Source organism: Hyla sarda, chromosome 7 (assembly GCF_029499605.1).
Source record: "Hyla sarda isolate aHylSar1 chromosome 7, aHylSar1.hap1, whole genome shotgun sequence".
In the NCBI taxonomy this organism is placed as follows: Eukaryota; Metazoa; Chordata; class Amphibia; order Anura; family Hylidae; genus Hyla; species Hyla sarda.
Genome location: NC_079195.1, coordinates 186,382,763 through 186,403,175, shown reverse-complemented (window position 1 = coordinate 186,403,175; position 20,413 = coordinate 186,382,763). Strand labels below are relative to the sequence as shown.

The following is a 20,413-nucleotide window of genomic DNA, read 5'->3' as shown; positions in this document are numbered from 1 at the left end:
GGAGAAGGCGTCCCCTCTGTGTGAGCCGCATCTGCAGCTACACAGAGGAGACGTGACCTCCGCCCCCACGCAGCACGCAGTACAGGCGCCAGTGATGTCACTCATCGGCGCCTGTACTGTGGAGGGGAGAAGACGCAGGCCCTGCAGCTGAGGAGATCGCTGCATGGTATATCAGGTGAGCATCTTTTTTTTATTTATTTTTTAACCCTGCCTATACCTATAGGGAAGGGGGGTGCTCTGCATATACTTATAGGGAAGGGGGGTGCTCTGCATATACTTATAGGGAAGGGGGGAGGGGGGGTGCTCTGCATATACTTATAGGGAAGGGGGAGGGGGGGTGCTCTGCATATACTTATAGGGAAGAGGGGAGGGGGGTGCTCTGCATATACTTATAGGGAAGGGGGGAGAGGGGGGTGCTCTGCATATACTTATAGGGAAGGGGGAGAGGGGGGGTTCTCTGCATATATTTATAGGGAAGGGAAGGAGAGGGTGGGTGATGCTCTGCATATGCCTATAGGGAAGGGGGGGAGAGGGGGGTGCTCTGCATATACTTATAGGGAAGGGAGGGAGAGGGGGGCAGCTCTGCATATACCTATGGGAAAGGGAGGGAGAGGGGTGGGTGTATCCTGCATATACCTATTGGGAAGGGTGGGGTGTAGCTCTGCATATACCTATGGAAAAGAGGGTGGGTGTAGCTCTGCATATACCTATGGGAAAGAGGGTGGGGTGTAGCTCTGCATTTACCTATGGGAAAGAGGGGGGTATAGCTCGGCATATACCTATGGAGAAGGGGGGTGTAGCTCCACATATACATATGGGAAAGAGGGGGGGGTAGCTCTTCATATACCTATGGGAAAGAGGGGGGGGGTAACCCTGCATATACCTATGGGAAAGAGGGGGGGTGTAACTCTGCATATACCTATGGGAAAGAGGGGGGTAGCTCTGCATATACCTATGGGAAAGAGGGGGTGTATCTCTGCATATACCTATGGGAAAGAGGGGGGTGTAACTCTGCATATACCTATGGGAAAGAGGGGGGTGTAGCGTAGCTCTGCATATACCTATGGGAAAGAGAGGGGGTGTAACTCTGCATATACCTATGGGAAAGATGGGGGGTGTAACTCTGCATATACCTATGGGAAAGAGGGGGTTACCTGGCTACCTACCTACCTGCCCATTTACTGTGCAGGACACCAAGGAGGGCATTATTAAAGTTTGTGGGCCTAGAGATAGGAAGATTGTGTAGAGGAGGGGAGGGCACTGAAAAAATTAGTCTGACATGTTTTTCCTGCAGATGTTAAGAGATTTACATGGCGATCTTATCCGGACGGAGAAGAAAAGGAAAGAGGACGCCGCTGATAAGAAAAGACGTAATTGTGAGTCCCAAAATGTAACTGTAATCACTTATATGGTATACACATCCTGTGTACAGATGATATCTACCACCATATGGTCCTGTATATAATCACTTATATTGTATACAGATCCTGTATAGTATACTGGTCTGTATATAGTGGTTTTATTCAGTACAGTATGGCGGTATTATCCAGTTATTGTGTGGTGGTATATATTTACTCCTTGTATACCAGTATTATTGGTCATGGAAATTTACCTACGTCAAAGTGTTTCTTACATATATAAATTTTAATTTATTGTGTGTGGGATTTGGGTGGAATAGGAGCGTGGCAGAAGATTGACGAGCTGCAGAGCCTAGCAGGGGCCCTTGCCTTTTTTTTGGTCCGGGGGCCCCGAGTGTTGTCAGTCCGCCCCTGGAGGAGGGGAGGGAGGGGGTGTAATTAAGGGGGGTGCGTGTGTGTGTGTGGGGGGGGAGGGGGGCAAACAAAGGGTCCGTCCCGGGTGCCAAATGCTCTAAGTACGCCCCTGCCTCCATCTATACCTGTTTATAGGGGAAGATAATTTTTTTTACATTGTGGGCGCCTTGGGGAGAATTTATCAAGCATCGGGTGTCAGTTCTTAGGCACATTTTGCACAATTTTTTTCTGTCTTTGACTTTGTAGACATATTTATCAAGCATATTGTGCCATTTTTTTCTTTTTGATAATTTACACCATCAGTTATACATGTTTGGCCTAACAAAAGGAGACATGGTTTAAGTGCCATGGTTTTTTAAACACTTTTATTCTATTCAACAAAAAGTTGTCAAATGTTTGCACTACCCAATTCCATTAAATATGTGCAAATGTATCAAACATTATGCAACAATATAATACATTAAGTGCAAATGAAGCTTTGTACCACCTCTTTGAAAAGACCACCCCCATAGTGGTCTTGTTTTTAGGACACCACTGCAATAGAAGACCAGAAGAAATTTGGGTGGTCTTCTCAAAGAGGTTTCACTGTATTTATTAGAACAATACATGATCAAACAATGGTAATAAAGACACAGACACAATGATGTAAAGGGGAAAAAGGACATTTTATTTCGTTTATATAGTTACAGGAAGGGGATACTGGGATTCTGCAAATTTTAGAAATGTGTGTTATGTTTTATTTTGCTATGTGTAATGTATAAATGTAAAAGCAAAGCTTTTTTATATACTGTGTTGATCCAAAGGAAGGCGAAAACCCCCTTGAGGAAAGAGCCAATTATCCTTATGTAAGGGGGGAAAATTCCTTCCTGACCCCAAATATGGCAATCGGAACAAGTCCCAGGATCAAAAGCCAGTACATGACCTATCTAGTATGGTAAACTATTATGTATTTTTTTTTATATATATTCATATATAATACTTTTTTTATTATTATTCATTTATTTTTTGTACATTATGTTATGTTACCTATTTATGGCTGGAATGATCCCAAGGAAGGCAAAAACCCCCTTAAAGAATGAGCCAATTGTCCTCAAAGGAGAAAAATTCCTTCCTGACCCCAAATATGGCGATCGGAACAAGTCCCAGGATCAAAGCCGATATCTACCGCTATCTGTTGTGTGTGTCTGTGTGTATGTGTCTATACTATCTATGTATGTACCTGTGTGTATATTTCTATCTACCTGTATGTGTGTGTGATCCTAATGTTTGTGTGATGATGTGTGATACTTACCAGGTCTGTGCTGAGATGTTAAAAGCACAGGCCGCTTCTGGGGTACAGAGGGTCTTCAGAGGCTGTGGAGGATGTGGAGCTAAGATCCAGGGTAACAACTTGATGGAAATCTGCAGCGTTCAGATGGTATAGAGAGGATGTTATAGACAAGCCGAGGTATAATACAGCAGCAGAGGCATGGGTCAGGGGGCACAGAGCTCTGGGCCGTGGCCATGGGCTGATGTTAACAGGCCCAGCTTGGAGCAATGAAAGAGAATCCTTCCAAGGGGTGAAGGGCTGTCTCTTCCTCTGGCCACGGCAGGTCTCCCTTCTTCAGAGCTGGCTTGAATGGTGTAAATGGCGGCTGTGCTCTCTTCTGCTCCAGTTCCTCCCAGTTGATGGTGGTGAAGAATGGATGGTCTCTGATGTTCCTGTTCACACCAAGCCGCTTCTCAGGATTCTTACGCAGCAGTTTCTTGATCAGATGTTTCAGGTCAGCAGGGAGCCAAGATGGAATATTAGGCTTCTCTCTGGTGATGGAATCGCGAGCCATTTCTCTGTTGCAGCCAAAGTAAAATGGGGAACGTCCTGCTGACATCCGGGATACAACAATCCCCAGGCTCCACCAGTCAACTGCTGCATAGTACATCTTCCTCTGGAGCACCTCTGGGGCCATGTAAGGTAACGTGCCCGTCACTCCTTTGATCTTGTTGGAAGAGGTGACGCCATCTTGGGCAACTCCGAGGTCTATGATGCGGATGTGTCCATCTCTATCCAGCATGATATTATCTGGCTTGATATCTCTGCAATGAAAGAAAAAAAAGAGTTATAAATAAAAGACAATGGTAATTTGGTGCCACAGGGGTGCAAGGAATTCTTATCAGCTTCTTCGGGGCCAGACAATGGGAGTAAGAAAAACACCGACGTCGGGTTACGGATAACTGTCTTTTACCGAGCAGGTTTAGATGGTACAACACACAGTATGAAGAGTACAAGGGATGCAGTGTAACCCTTGGGAGCCCTGTTGCCTTGATAGGACTTATGGTGCTTTTCATCCACTTGAAAAATACTGACTAGAGATTAGAGACTGAAAGGTTTCCCACTCTGGCTAGGGTTCTCACAAGGTCCAAGTACTATCACCGCCAGAGCTTGACTCACCACTGTACGGGCGAACACTTGCAGAATGGTGGGGCTGACTCCGCTGTATGGGGGAACACTTGCAGAATGGTGGGGTTGACTCCGCTGTATGGGGGACACTTGCAGAATGGTGGGGCTGACTCCGCTGTATGGGGGACACTTGCAGAATGGTGGGGTTGACTCCGCTGTACAGGGGAACCCTTGCAGAATGGCGGGGCTGACTCCACTGTACGGGGGAACACTTGCAAAATGGCGGGGCTTCCGCTGTATGGGGGAACACTTGCAGAATGGTGGGGCTGACTCTGCTGTACAGGGGAACCCTTGCAGAATGGTGGGGCTGACTTTAGAAGATATTTTCTTAGGCTTCCCTCAGAATTTCTCCACACACTCCTTCCTCCTCCTTTCCACACAGTTCTCAGCTTGAGCTCTGCAGCTAGACTGGGGCGACTCCTCCCCCCCCCAACACCATATACAAGAGAATTTAGGGGTTCCCACTGGGCAGGCAGGGTCACCTGATTATCACTGCTCCTCTCTCTCTTAAGGACCGAGGTCATTTTGGCCTTATGGACCAGAGCATTTTTTGCAAATCTGGCCACTGTCACTTTAAGCATTAATAACTCTGGGATTCTTTTACTTATGAATTTGATTCCGAGTTTATTTTTTCATGACATATTCTACTTTATCTTAGTTGTAAATTTTTGTCAATGCTTGCATCATTTCTTGGTTAAAAACTGCAAAATTTTATGAAAAATTAACCAATTTTGCATTTTTCTAACTTTGAAGCTCTCTGCTTGTGAGGAAAATAGACATACCAAATACATTATATACTGATTCACATTTACAAAATGCCTACTTTATGTTTGCATCATAAAGTTGACAGGTTTTTACTTTTGGAAGACATCAGAGGGCTTCAAAGTTCAGCAGCAATTTTCCTATTTTTCACAAAATTTTCTAAATCAGAATTTTTCAGGGAACAGTTCTGTTTTGAAGTGTATTTGAGGGGTCTTCATATTAGAAATATCCCATAAATGACCCCATTATAAAAACTGCACCCCTCAAAGTATTCAAAATGACATTCAAAAGGTTTGTTAACTCTTTAGGTATTTCACAGGAATAATTAGCAACAAGAAATAGGAGCATTGTAGTATAATGTACATTGAAACTACTGGTGTATACACCATATCTAAAACTCGCTGCGGGTCTATAAACCAATGCTACAGTATAGCTCTGAAAATAAATTTTATATACTTATAGAGAAACACTAGAGCCATGACTACTGATAAAACTAAAATAATTTTATTAATACTCTTTAAAATCACAAATATGACTACTAAATATTAACATTATACAAGGTCAATGATTGTAAACAGATAACCAATCCGAAAAGAAGGTGGTAAGACAGGTATGATTAGTATAATCAAGCTCATATGAAATATAAACAGTGATATCTACAGCAGAAGTAATGAGTGTCCAATAATAATGTCCAATAGGACAAGAAAAGGGGTATATAACCTTTACCAATATAATGTCCAGCTACCCACTCAGGATAGCTGGAATGGACACTAACAGTGCATGAAAGTAATAGCACTAACAAAGCTGGTACTCACTTACCCATAATGGAGACCTGTCCCACCGCCCCAACGTATGTTTCGTCAGCCTGGACTTTCTCAAGGGAATAGCAGCAAAGTGAAGGAGAACATTCTAAATCTCTATTTTTTACACTTTTAACACATTCCTGTAGACCCAGTATTTGCATTTTTATAAAGGCTAGAAGGAGAAAATGCCACCCAAAATGTGTAACCCTATTTCTCTCAAGTAAGGAAATACCTCATATGTGTATGTCAAGTGTTCTGTAGGTGCACTAGAGGGCTCAGAAGGGAAGGAGCGACAATGGGATTTTGGAGAGTGAATTTTGCTGAAATGGTTTTTATGGGGCATGTCGCATTTAAGAAGCCCCTATGCTTCCATAACAGCAAAAAAAAAAAAAAAAAACACATAGCTTACTATTTTGGAATCTACACGCTCAAGTGGTACAGTGAGCTTTAACACCCCACAGGTGTTTGACGACTTTCTGTTAAAGTTGTATGTGTAAATGAATTTTTTTTCCCACTAAAATGCTGGTTTTCCCCCCATATTTTACATTTTTACAAGGGGTAATAGGAAAAATGACACCCAAAATTTGTAACCCCACCTCTTCTGAGTATGGTAATACCCCATGTGTGGACGTCAAACGCTCTGTGTGCGAACTACAATGCTCAGAGGAGAAGGAGTCACATTTAGCTTTTGGAAAGCAAATTTTGATGAAATGGTTTTTGGGGGGCATGTCCCATTTAGGAAGCCCCTTTGGTGCAAGGACAGCAAAAAAAAAAAACACATGGCATACCATTTTGGAAACTACATCCCTCAAGGAACGTAACAAGGGGTACAGTGAGCCTTAACACCCCACAGGTGTTTGAATACTTTTCGTTAAACTCGGATGTGTAAATGAAAAACATTTTTTTTTCACAAAAATGCAGTTTTTTTCCCCCAAATTCAATATTTTTACAAGAGGTTATAGGAAAAAATGCCCCCCAAAATTTGTAACCTCGTGTGGAAATACCCCATATATGGACGTAAAGTGCTCTGCAGGCGAACTACAATGCTCAGAAAAAAAAAGCTTTTGTGGAGAGAATTTGTTTGGAATGGAAGTCGGGTGCCATGTGCGTTTACAAAGCTCCCATGGTGCCAGAACAGCAGAAACCCCCCACACGTGACCTCATTTTGGAAACTAAACCCCTAACCAAATGTAATAAGGGGTGCAGTGAGCATTTATACCCCACTGGTGTTTGACAGACTTTTGGAACAGTGGGCTGTGCAAATGAAAAATCTAATTTTTCATTTTCATGGATGACTGTACACAAAATAGGTCAAACGCCTGTGGGGTGTAAATGTTCACAGCACCCATTATTACATTACGTGAGGGGTGTAATCTTCAAAATGGGGTCAAATGTGGGGGGAGGGGTCCACTGTTCTGGCACCATGGGGGCTTTGTAAACGCACATGGCCTTCAATTCCAGCCAAATTCTTTCTACAAAATCCCAATGGTGCTCCTTCTCTTCTGAGCATTGTAGTTAGCCTGCAGAGCACTTTACGTCCACTTATAGGGCATTTATATAAAAATTTTGGGGGGCTTTTTTACTATTACACATTGAGAAAATGAAAAATTTGGGATAACACCAGCATTTTAGTGAAAAAACACAAATTTTTCATTTTCAATGAAAATTCTTCAAACAGGTGTGGGGTGTTAAGGCTCACTATGGGGTCACATGTAGGTTTTTTTTTTTTTTTTTTATGTCAGAACCGCTGTAACGATCAGCCACCCCTGTGCAAATCACCTCAAATGTACATGGTGCTCTCATTCCTGAGCCCTGTTGTGCGCACGCAGAGCATTTTACTCCCACATATGGGGTATTTCCGTACTCAGGAAAAATTGCATTAAAAACTTTGGGGTCTTTTTTTCCTTTTACCTTTTGTGAAAATAAAAAAAAGTATGGGGCAACACCAGCATGTTAGTGTAACATTTTTTTTTTTTTTTTTTTACAATAACATGCTGGAGTAGACCCCAACTTTACCTTTTCATAGGGGGTAAAAGGAGAAAAAGCCCCCCGAAAAATTGTTAGACAATTTCTCCCGATTACGGAAATACCCCATATGTGGCCCTAAACGGTTTCCTTGAAATACGACAGTGCTCCGAAGTGAGAGAGTGCCATGCCTATCTGAGGCCTAAATTAAGGATTTGTATAGGGGTGGACATAGGGGTATTCTAAGGCAGTGTTTCCCAAACAGGGTGTCTCCAGCTGTTGCAAAACTCCCAGCATGCCTGGACAGTCAATGGCTGTCCCGCAATACTGGGAGTTGTTGTTTTGCAACAGCTGGAGGCTCAGTTTTGAAAACAGTGCCATACCTGATGTTTTTCATTTCTATTGGGGAGGGGCGAGGGGGGGGGAGAGTGTAAGGGGGTGTATATGTAGTGTTTTACTCTTTATTTTGTGTTAGTGTAGTGTAGTGTTTTTAGGGTACATTTGCACGGGCGAGTTTACATAGAGTTTTGAGCTACAGCGTAAAATTAGCTGCATTTCAAACTTGCAGCGAGAAACTCACTGTAAATCCCCCTGTGGGGAAGGCAAAACTACAACTCCCAGCATACCCTTTGGCTGTCCGTGCATGGGGGTTGTAGTTATGCAACAGCTGGAGGTACACTGGTTGCAAAACACTAAGAGTTTGTTACTTAACTCAGAGTTTCCCAACCCGTGTGCCTCCAGCTGTTGCAAAACTACAACTCCCAGCATGTATGGTTTTTCAGTGCATTCTGGGAGTTATAGTTTTGCAACAGCTGGAGGCACAAAGGTTGGGAAACACTGAGTTAGGAAACAGACAATGTTTCCCAACCAGTGTGCCTCCAGTTGTTGCAAAACTACAACTCCCAGCATGCACGGACAGCCAAAGGGCATGCTGGGTGTTGTAGTTTTGCAACATCTGGAGGAGAACAGTTTGGAGACCACTGTGTAGTGGTGTCCAAACTGTAGCCCTCCAGATTTTGCAAAATGACAACTCTCAGCATGCCCAGGCATGCTGGGAGTTGTAGTTCGGCAACATCTGAAGGGCCAGATGTTACAGAACTACAACTCCCAGCATGCCTGGACTGTCTGGGCATGCTGGGAGTTGTAGTTTTGCAACATCTGGAAGAGCACAGATTGATCCAAACTGCGGCCCTCCAGATGTTGCAAAACTACAACACCCAGCATGCCCAGACAGCCAAAAGGCATGCTGGGTGTTGTAGTTTTCTAAGCTACCAGAAGCAGCAGTGAAGAGCTTCACTGCTGCCTCTGATGCAGATGCCGCCCGCCGCCTCCTCCACTTACCCGCCGCCAACCCGTGTGCCTCCAGCTGCTGAGAGCCTGCCGCCGGTCCCCACTGTCACGCCGGTACTTGATAAGTGCTGCTGTCTCCACAGCAGCTCTCGGCATCTTCTTCCCCTGCTCTGCTCAGACTTCTAGTGGCGGGCAGAGCAGGGGAAATGAACTTTACCCCCAGTCAGCTCATTCACTGTGATTAGTCCACAGGGACCAATCACAGTGATCGCTGACCAGGACCATCGACAGATGGTCCTGGAGGGTGTTGCAGAAGTTGTCCCCTGCTTGAAACAGCGGGACTTCTGCCAGTTAACCCGTGCGATGCTGCGCATCACGGGGTTAACTGAATGACGTCTATAGACGTGATTCTGCGGGAAGGGGTTAAAGATACAGTACATACATTATATAATACACAGTGAAAAATGCATGCCCAAGGAGATCCGCAGCCCACAGGACAGCTTTTGGTGCTGGGACATCACAGGAAATCTTTAAAGATCGACAATGGTGAAGGGGTCATGAACTGTACCACCACAAAGCCTAACAAAATTCAGGATTCTGGGAAAGTTGGATGCATTATTTACAACATGACAAGGAGACAGGTGTGGGGAAGTTAGACTTACCGGTGGACGATGTTATGCCCGTGAAGGAACTGGAGGCCGCATGCAATCTCTGCTGTGTAGAATCTTATGTTGTCGGTGTTCAGACTGCTGCACATTCTGAGTAAAGCCTCCAGGCTGCCGCCGGACAGGTACTCGGTGATGAAGAATGCATGGTCCTGAGACTGCTGTGCAGCATACAGGTGACACAGGAACGGGCAGTCTCGGGCCAGCATGAGGATCCGTCTCTCTCTCTGCAGGGTCGCTGCATTGTCCCCTGTCTTGGTGATTCCCTTGATGGCCACGTAGTTGTTTCGGCCGGGGACTGATGCCAGGCCCACCTGAAAGAAAGCAAAGGGAGCAATAGTAAATAGTGGAAGACTATGGGAAATATTTCCTTTTGACAATATCCCATAGGTATAACTAGAGCCAACTTGTTATAACTAGGTATAACTAGAGGTATAGCTAGAGCCAACCAGTTAGGGACTGTGGGGTGATGGTCATTGTTATTTCCATGCCATGGTACATATGAGATGTAATAGGGATGTAGTTGGAAAAAAAAAATAAAAGGCCCCAAAAAACACCCATTCTACTGCACAGCGTGGGCAAATGTTAGCTGCAAGTCAATAAGGAACTACAAAATGCCATATCCACTTTTTTTGTTTTTCTAATTGGTGTTTTTTTTATCCTTTTGGCGTTTTTTCAGCTTTTTTCGGCTCATTGGGTGATTCCTAGAAGTGACCTTATGAGACTATGGCGTTTTTTTGGGAAAATCGCTGTGTTTTTCTCCATAGTGTGGGAGTGAAAAAACACAAAAAAAAGCCATGTGAGTTTTAACATTGTTTTTGCAGGCGTGTTTTTTTTTATTTTTTTTATTTTTTACTTTAGCTATTCCATTTTAATATTAAAATAAATAAATATATATATACTAGCTGAGTACCCAGCATTGCCCAGTTTTTCCTTCCTAATCCTTGTTGGGGAGGAAAATAAACAAAGGAGGAAGCTTTTGACTTCATATCCCGTCCTCATATATTGATGCCATATCCCGACCTCCTATCCCATCCTCCTATCCCGACCTCCTATCCCGACCTCCTATCCCGACCTCCTATCCCATCCTCCTATCCCGACCTCCTATCCCGACCTCCTATCCCGTCCTCCTATCCCTTCCTCATAACCCGACCTGTAATGGGCATCTATCACATCCTTGTAATGGGCATCTATCACATCCTTGTAATGGGCATCTATCACATCCTTGTAATGGGCATCTATCATATCCTTTTAATGGGCATCTATCACATCCTTGTAATGGGCATCTATCACATCCTTGTAATGGGCATCTATCATATCCTTGTAATGGGCATCTGTCACATCCTTGTAATGGGCATCTATCACATCCTTGTAATGGGCATCTATCACATCCTTTTAATGGGCATCTATCACATCCTTGTAATGGGCATCTATCATATACTTGTAATGGGCATCTGTCACATCCTTGTAATGGGCATCTATCATATCCTTTTAATGGGCATCTATCACATCTTTTATACATGTTAAACTGGCAACACATTGCAGTAGGGGTTAAAAAGCTTATTCCACTCCTATGTTTCTGTGTATATTTCATTGTTTTATAGCCAATAGAGAATAAATTCTTTATAATGTGCCCGAGTATCAGAGGGCCGCCAACACCTTTCTCTGCTGACCTCCCATTGACTGACACAGCAGCACACACAGAGGAGCGCAGTAACAGCGAGCTCTTTGCCTCTAGCTATTACAGAGCACCAGTGGTGTTGCTAAGGTTAATGTCACCCGTTGTGGTAGAAAATGGTGTCACCCTATAATGCCCCCCTAAGTAATTTTTTTTAGCCTGTTGTGATGCCAAGTAAGGGGCAATTGCTCAATAAGTTTGTACCATGTGATACTATAGCTCCCAGTAAAATCTTAGCAGTAATAAGGTTATGCTGGGAGTTGTTGTTTCACCCATGATCCCTGCAGAACTTACAAGTGACTACAGCTATGATGGAATACAATTGGCCAGATGACAGCTTCTCTGTAGCAGGGGCGTGTGACAGGTCAGGCACGGAGGGCCCGGCCACCGTAGGTCTTGCTGCTTCTCGGGGAGCATGCAAGCTGAAGGTCTGTATGTATTATATAGAGAGCTCCAGCTTGCATTCTCCCTGATCTTCTAAGAGCCAGTGCAGGAGGATAGCAAGGGGGGACATAAGGCCTAGGGGCATGTAGGACAGAGGCAGGGTGCCACCACATATCTTTATTCCGTGCAGGAACTCCTCCCCTTCACCGATAGGAGCATGCTTAAAGAGACACTGTCATGTTGAAAAACTTTTTATATTTTGTAGTACTACTGATAAGATTACTTTTTTAAATACACATTTATAAAAAAAAAAAAAATTACTAAAAAAGAAAAATGAAAATAACCACCACTAGGGGTCATCAGTCTTTACGCAGACAGACTACTCTGTATTTTGCAGCATACTGGATACAGGCCATAAAGTGTGTTGGTATCCAGTATAGGAGATCACCACTGCAGCCTTCAGCTATTCCTAAACTACAACTACCATGATGGGAGTTGTAGTTTTGCAACAGCTGGAGTTACAATCTTTGTAAAACTCTCTGTTAGAGCTGGGTATTCTCCAGCTGTGTGTCTCCATCTCTTGCAAAACTACAGACAAAGGATGTGTGGGCATGCTGGGAGTTGTAGTTTTGCAACAGCTAAAGGCAACACTGTTCTAACACAGTGCTTTACAAACACTGCAGCTCAAGCTATTGCAAAACTACAACTCCCAGCATGCTTGAACAGCCAAAGCTTTCTCTGAGTCCTGAATGACAAAGAAGCTGAACAGACATTCAGGAGTCTGTTAAAGCTGAATGACACACATTTTCTATCTGTTCCTAGTAAAGCTGGATTAGCATCCATCTTTACTAATGACAGATATAAAATGTATGCATAAAAACTACTGTGCTTTTATCACTAAAATCCTTGCACTAATTTAGAAAGATCTGCAGACTGCCAGGCTGCTCCCAGACTCAGTGAGGGAAAGAGATGGACACGCCCCCTCCGCAAGGCAAGAAGACAAAGCAAGTGACCAAGATATAAATGCTATTTGTTAGGGATATATACGTCCTAGACACATAAAAATTTATATGTACAGGATCAGGATTAGGTACTGAGCAACATATCACTTTTCTTTCTATTGGCTCAATGACAGGTACCTGATTCACGTTCACAGAGGAAGAAGACAGAGACAAGGTGTGTGTACTCACTTTTTTGCTGTTAATAAAATGTGCTTGACTGCTCTGATCCTTTCCTCCGCTCCTGTGCCTGGACTGTCGGGTAGCGTTCCCCTCCACAGACATGGACAGCAATAGAAGTATCCGGCACCACGGTAGCAGGTAAAAAAACTTCAAGCTTTATTCAGATAAATACAGGCACAGCATGGTAGACACTATTTTGCTGTTACACCATATCTCGTCCTCCTGTTACTGCCAAAGCTGTACTTACTTTTCTACTATTACATCATGTCGCATCCTCAAGTTGCCTCCAGAGCTGCAACCACTATTCTGCTGTTATATCATGTCTTATACTCCTTTCACCTCCAAAGCTGCAGCCACTATTCTGCTCTCACATCATGTCTTATATTCCAGTCAACTCCAGAGTTGCAGTCAGTATTCTGCTGTTAGAATATGTCTTATACTGTAGACACCTCCAGAGCTGCATTGGCTGAGTGTGATTTTGACTTATCCTCCAGTCACCTTCAGAGCTGCTGTCACTATTCTGCTGTCACATCATGTCTTATCCTCCTGTCACTTCCAGAGCTGCAGTTACTTTTCTGCTGTTAGAATATGTCTTATACTGTAGACACCTCCAGAGCTGCATTGGCTGAGTGTGATAGGAGTGTGGTAGCTGTAATCACACTCCTATAACTCTCAGGCAGGGGGGCAGCGGGGGAGTGGTCCACCCCAGGTTAGAGGGGGGGGGGGGAGGGTTGTGCCATCTCTCAATTCATACTTTTTAACTTACTGGGGGGGGGGGAGGGTCAGCATAGCCAAACTTCAGGCACTAGAGGAATCCTGTCTCTCTAGTGCCAAATACCTGGCGGTGCTGACTCAACCTGCAGAAACACCAGCCAGTAAGGACCGGCAATGGAGATCACTTTGATGCTGGTCATTTAACCCCTTTAATGGGTTATCCACCATAAGGTATTTTAGTACGTACCTGGCAGAAATTAATGGACATGCTTAGGAAGGATCTGCGCTTGTCTTGGGGCTAAATGGCGTGAGATTACCATAACACTGTGGCTAGCTTTTTGTGAACTAGTATTTCCTTTTTGAGTTTACTTCTTTGCCTACAAAGCCCATAATTCCATTTTCCTCCCTCCCACACATCAGTCACACTCCCATAAATGAGCAGCATTCATTCAAAAGACCTGTGGTTTTCAATCAGGGTGCCTACAGCTGTTGCAATAGTTGCAGATTGATCTCTCTCCCACCAAGCGATCGCTCCACCCATTGAAGCAGACAGGCTCCCTGTCATCAGCTGACTAGTGAGTCAGGTCTCGGCTGCATTGCAACCTGGGAAAAATCTGAGACAACAGTAATTTTGTATGCTGTTAAAGTAAATATTGGGGTGAAAATCACATAAGAATTGTGAGAAAATCGTCACATACGGGTACAGACACTACATTATTAACTACACTAACTTTACAGCCTCTGTAGCATAGTCAAATGTCAAATAAAAAATAATTTCTGGAATACCCCTTTAGAGACACAGCAAATTTTGGCCTTGAGGACACAAAAAATTTTAGTTTACACATTTTTTAGTTTACACCTTTCAAGAGCCATAATTCTTTTATTTTTCCATCCACAGACCCATATGTTTGTTTTTTCACAACAGAATGTACTTTATAAAGACACCTTAAATTTGAATTTAAAATTGAAAAAAGAAAATAAATTAAAGAAAATCACAATTTTGCTAATTTTGGGGGGTTTTGGTTTTAAGCAATGCATTTTACAGTGAAATTTTCATGTTTTCTTAAAGGGGTACTCCCATGGAAAACTTATTTATTTATTTATTTATTTTTTATCAACTGGTGCCAGAAAGTTAAACAGATTTGTAAATTACTTCTATTAAAAAATCTAAATCCTTTCAGTACTTATTAGCTGCTGAATACTACAGAGGAAATGGTTTTCTTTTTGGAACACAGAGCTCTCTGCTGACATCATGACCACACTGCTCTCTGCTGACATATCAGTCCTTTATAAGAACTGTCCAGAGTAGGAGAAAATCCCCATAGCAAACATGTGTTGCTCTGGACAGTTCCTAAAATGGACAGAGATGTCAGCAGAGAGCACTGTAGTCATAATGTCAGCAGAGAGCTCTGTGTTCCAAAAAGAAAACCATTTCCTCTGTAGTTTACAGACCCTAAAAAGTACTGGAAAGATTAAGATTTTTTAATAGAAGTAATTTACAAATCTGTTTAACTTTCTGGCACCAGTTGATTTAAAAAAAAAGTTTTGCACAGGAGTACCCCTTTAATTATGTGGATGAATACAATTAAAATGATACTCATGTTTGCATTCTTTTCTATTACTGCACTTCTTTTAAAAAAGGCAAAGTATGTTTAAAATTTCCCTATTCTGACCTCCTATAACTTTCTTATTTTTCTGCATACAGTGCTGTATGAGAATTTTTTGCACCATTATCTGTAGTTTTTAATAAAGGGGTACTCCCTTGGAAAACTTTTTTTTTATAAATCCATCCACTGGTTCCAGAAAGTTAAACAGATTTGTAAAGTACTTTCATTAAAAAATCTTAATCCTTCCAGTAATTTTTAAGGGCTGTATGCTACAGAGGAAATGCTTTTCTATTTGGATTTCTCTTCTGTCATAACCAAAGTGCTCTCTGTTGACCTCTGCTGTCCCTTTTTGGAACTTTCCAGAGAACAAATCCCCATTGCAAACATATGCTGCTCTGGACAGTTCCTAAAATGGACAGCAGAGGTCAGCAGAGAGCACTGTAGTCATTACATCAGAGAAATCCAAAAAGAAAACCATTTCCTCTGTAGTATACAGCCCCTAAAAAGTACTGGAAGGATTAAGATTTTTTAATAGAAGTAATTTACAAATCTGTTTAACTTTCTGGCACTAGTTGATTTAAAAAAAAAAACTTTACCACTGTACCACTGTAACATAACTTTTGCTTATATATGACTTTTTCATCACTTTTATTCCATTGTTTCTGAGATATGATGTGACCAAAAATCTGCAATTATTTCACTTTGGTTCACATTCCTGATATTGCATTGTCAATGATGTGAATGCAAAAAAAAAATTGCCAATTTTTGTCACATCAACACATAAGAAGTAATCAAACAATCAATACAATGCACAAGTGGTACCGGCAAAAACTACAGATCACAGTGTCTGTATGTATGGGTATATAGTATATAAAAAATATTGCAGCTCTCCATATAATAGTTAAATCACTGCCACATTTCTGCTTCTTGTTGAAGCTTTTTTCAAGCATGTTCACACACATCACTAAGGGTCTATATTTACCCAGACACGTAATTACCAAATAAAGTAATATCAAGTATAACATGTATAACGTGCATATTCATCATAAATGTATAAAGACAATTCATCATGGTGACATTATATGTTCAACACATGAGAAATACATATATGTTCAGTCAAGTGTCAGTGCAAAAAATAGATAAATGGCTTAAAAAAAAGATTATTACAGTTATAACATTTACAGTATCTGACATAAGTGAGTACAACCTTCACATGTTTTTAAATATTTTATTTTATCTTTTCATGTGACAACACAGAAGAAATGAAACTCTTCTACAATGTAAAGTGTAACAGTGTTTAATATTGTGTGTCCCCCCCACCCCCCACCCAAATAACTCATCATAAAGTCATTAATATCTTAACCTTGGCAAAAAAAAGTGAGTACAACCCTAAGTAGAAATATTCAAATTGGGCCCAATAAGTAATTGTGACTCATTAGTGTTACGTGCAGGGCCGCCATCAGGGGGGTACAGCCGGTACTCCCGTAAGGGGCCTGGACCCGAGGGGGCCGGGCCCAACATTTATTTTTTATTTTTTACTCACTCACTGACCGTTGGGGGCCTGCCATTTTCCACTGACTGACTGACCGTACTCTGTACAATCAGTCAGTCAGTTACCCTCTTTCCTGGGCCCTGTCCCTGCCGCACATACCTCGGAGGCCACTGCCACTTTAAAAAAAAAAAAAAAAAAACTGCAGTGGCCGTCGGGAGGTACTAGCGCAACGATCGTGCCGCGCGTAGGCACGTTCGGTGCGCTATGACGCGGCAAGCCGGCCCGGAAGTCAGAGGAAAGCCGCGCCCGAAGAAGAACTGGAGCGAAGGGGCTGCCTGGAAGACGCGTGGCTGACATCGGGCCAGGAAGGTAACCACAGCAGGCTGCCTTCAATGCTCCGACCACTGCTCCTCCAGTCTGGGGGTTCCTCCAGTCTGGTCAGAGCACAGACATACTGCCTCCAGCCATATACCGTGAATGTCTGGAGGCAGTATGTCTGTGGGGGTACATGGGGCCTATAACTACTTGTTGGGGCACAAAGGGGGGCCTATATAAACTGTGGGGGCTGAAAGGGGGGCCTATATTTAACTGTGAGGGCTGAAAGGGGGGGGCCTATATTTAACTGAGGGCGCTGAAAGGGGGGGCCTATATTTAACTGAGGGGGCTGAAAGGGGGAGCCTATATTTAACTGTGGGGGCTGAAAGGGGGGGCCTATATTTAACTGTGGGGGCTAAGAGGGGGGGGCCTATATTTAACTGGGGGCTGAAAGGGGGGGCCTATATTTAACTGGGGGCTGAAAGGGGGGCCTATATTTAACTGGGGGCTGAAATGGGGGGCCTATATTTAACTGGGGGCTGAATGGGGGGGCCTATATTTAACTGTGGGGCCTGAAAAGGGGCCTATATTTAACTGTGGGGGCTGAAAGGGGGGCCTATATTTAACTGTGGGGGCTGAAAAGGGGGCCGCCTATATTTAACTGTGGGGGCTGAAAGGGGGCGTCTATATTTAACTGTGGGGGCTGAAGGGGGGGGGGCTATATTTAATTGAGGGGGCTGAAAGGGGGGGCTATATTTAACTGAGGGGGCTGAAAGAAGAGGCCTATATTTAATTGGGGGCTGAAAGGGGGGCCTATATTTAACTGGGGGCTGAAAGGGGGGCCTATATTTAACTAGGGGCTGAATGGGGGGGCCTATATTTAACTGTGGGGCCTGAAAAGGGGCCTATATTTAACTGTGGGGGCTGAAAGGGGGGCCTATATTTAACTGTGGGGGCTGAAAAGGGGGCATATATTTAACTGGGGTCTGAAAGGGGGGCCTATATTTAACTGTGGGGGCTGGAAGGTGGGGCCTATATTTAACTGGGGGCTGAAAGGGGGGCCTATATTTAACTGGGGGCTAAAAGGGGGGCCTATACTTAGCTGTGGGGCTGAAAGGGGGGGGCTATATTTAAATGGGGGCTTAAAGGGGGGGCCTATATTTAACTGTGGGGCTGAAAGGGGGGGCCTATATTTAACTGTGGTGGCTGAAAGAGGGGCTATATGTAACTGTGGGGGCTGAAAGGGGGGGGCTATATTTAACTGGGGGCTAAAAGGGGGGCCTATATTTAACTGTGGGGGCTGAAAGGGGGGGTCTATATTTAACTGTGGGGGCTGAACGGGGGGGCCTATATTTAACTGTGGGGGCTGAAAGGAGGCGTCTATATTTAACTGTGGGGGCTGAAAGGGGGGGGCCTATATTTAATTGAGGGGGCTGAAAGGGGGGGCTATATTTAACTGTGGGGGCTGAAAGGGGGGGGCTATAACTAACTTAGGGCTGAAAGGGTGGGCCTATAACTAACTGTGGGAGCTGAAAGGTGGGGCCTATAACTATGGGAGCTCAAAGGGGGCCTATTATTACACACAGGGGCACAAAGGGGGTCTACAATCATGTATATTGGAGGCACGTGGGACCTACAATTATATATGGAGCACAGGGGCCTACAACTATATATGGGGGCACAAAATTGGCCTATAACTATATATGGGGCAAAGATGGGTGTACAACTATGTATGGGGGCACAGAGGAGGTGTACAACTATATATATGTGTATATATATATGTGGGGGCAGAGAGGGGGTCTACAACTATATAGAGGTGGACATTGTGCTGGAGAAAGTACACAGAAAGTTTCACAGTATTCAGAATAGGGTATATTAGATTACAGCAGAGTGTGGCGCAGTAAAATTACTTTGCAGCACAGTGTATTACTGCACTACAATCTTCTATAAAGTAATTAGAAATATATCATTAGGAAAAAAAATGGGTTGGGAGTTGGCCCTGGGGCGGACTCGAGGGGGGGGGGCCTGGAATTAAGCTGCGTAAGGGGCCCCAAAATTTCTGATGGCAGCCCTGGTTACATGTCTCAGGTGTGAATGGGGAGCAATGTCCTAAATCGCTCTCACACTCTCTAATACTGGTCACTGAAAGTTCAACATGGCCCCACATTGTTGCTCTACATTAAGATGGCCTACGCTGGTTATTTTCTAGACTTACAATTAGCTGCAGAATATCAATGGGAAAAACCACATTGACTGTCCATTTAACAAAAAAAAAAAACATAAATAAACTTACCACTCCAAAGCTGCCCCTACCCAATACCTGATGGACAGTGAGGTGATAGATGTTAAATTTGGGGTAGGAGCTTGATGTTCCGGGGTCCTGGCTGGTGCCTGGTCTTGGCTCCTCATCCTCCAATAATCTGGCATCTTCTCCTCTCCTCTTCTCCACATCCTCGCTTTCCTCTTCTCTCTTCCTCTTCTTCACCTCCTCGCTCACCTCTTCCTCCTTCCTCTTCTCTCCTGTCTTCTCCACCTCCTTGCTTTCCTCTTCTATCTTCCTCTTCTTCACCTCCTCGCTCACATCTTCCTCCTTCCTCTTCTCTCTGCTCTTCACCTCCTCGCTTTCCTCTTCTCTCTTCCTCTTCTTCACCTCCTCGCTCACCTCTTCCTCCTTCCTCTTCTTTCCGCTCTCCTTCACCTCCTCGCTTTCCTCTTCCCTCTTCCTCTTTCCTCCGCTCTCCTCTTCCCTCTTCTCTCCTCTCTCCTTCTCGCCATCTCTTCTTCCTCCAGTAGCCGCCATCTTTGGGATCCTGTAGACGTCCGTCCGCTCGGTCCAACTGACAGTTGTGGGTAAACAACAACAACAGCCGTTGTCCAGGTGACGTGATGTCATCAAAACATCAGGTGGCACCTGCTACCAGTGGTCCAGGGACCTGTGGATCCATATACATTGTGATATAGGCATCATGGGTGATAGCCTAGGGTCCAGAAGAATGGAGATATTCATGGCTGGTTCTTGTAGTGCTTTATTATTAGTAGATGGGGCAGGTGATGTGACTTTTATGTGTTGTATAGGTTGGCAGTGGTGTCCATAAACTCTGCTGGAAGGTTAGAATAAGGAGGCTGGAATAAACCAGACCATCTACTTGCTGCTAATGGCAGAAATAATAAAGCCTTGTAATGGCCTGTAATGTTCTGCTACATTCAATAAGTGTCATCACTCAGATACATTAGATTATGTCCATAGGAGGAGATTTAGCAAAACCTGTCCAGAGGAAAAGTTGACCAGTTGCCCATAGCAACCAATCACATTGCTTCTTACATTTTTTTAAATGGCCTATGAAAAGT

At 43.7% G+C, this 20,413-nt stretch overlaps 1 protein-coding gene across 3 annotated transcripts; it reads right to left on the bottom strand.

Annotated features, from left to right (window-relative positions):
* Positions 1 to 2,426: 2,426 nt before the first annotated feature.
* LOC130282896 (protein kinase C delta type-like) lies at positions 2,427 to 20,022 on the bottom strand. Of its 3 annotated transcripts, XM_056531839.1 has the most exons (5): positions 19,680 to 20,022; positions 19,359 to 19,598; positions 12,947 to 13,084; positions 9,692 to 10,008; positions 2,427 to 3,845 (listed from the first exon to the last, which is right to left on the bottom strand). In XM_056531839.1, the coding sequence occupies exons 1-5, from the start codon at positions 19,956 to 19,958 to the stop codon at positions 3,287 to 3,289; spliced, it is 1,533 nt and encodes a 510-aa protein (XP_056387814.1). In that variant the 5' UTR covers positions 19,959 to 20,022; the 3' UTR covers positions 2,427 to 3,286. The 3 variants fall into 3 exon arrangements, with proteins under 3 accessions (XP_056387814.1, XP_056387813.1, XP_056387815.1); XM_056531838.1 differs by having other exon boundaries at positions 19,359 to 20,021; XM_056531840.1 differs by lacking the exon at positions 12,947 to 13,084 and having other exon boundaries at positions 19,359 to 20,019.
* Positions 20,023 to 20,413: the final 391 nt, after the last annotated feature.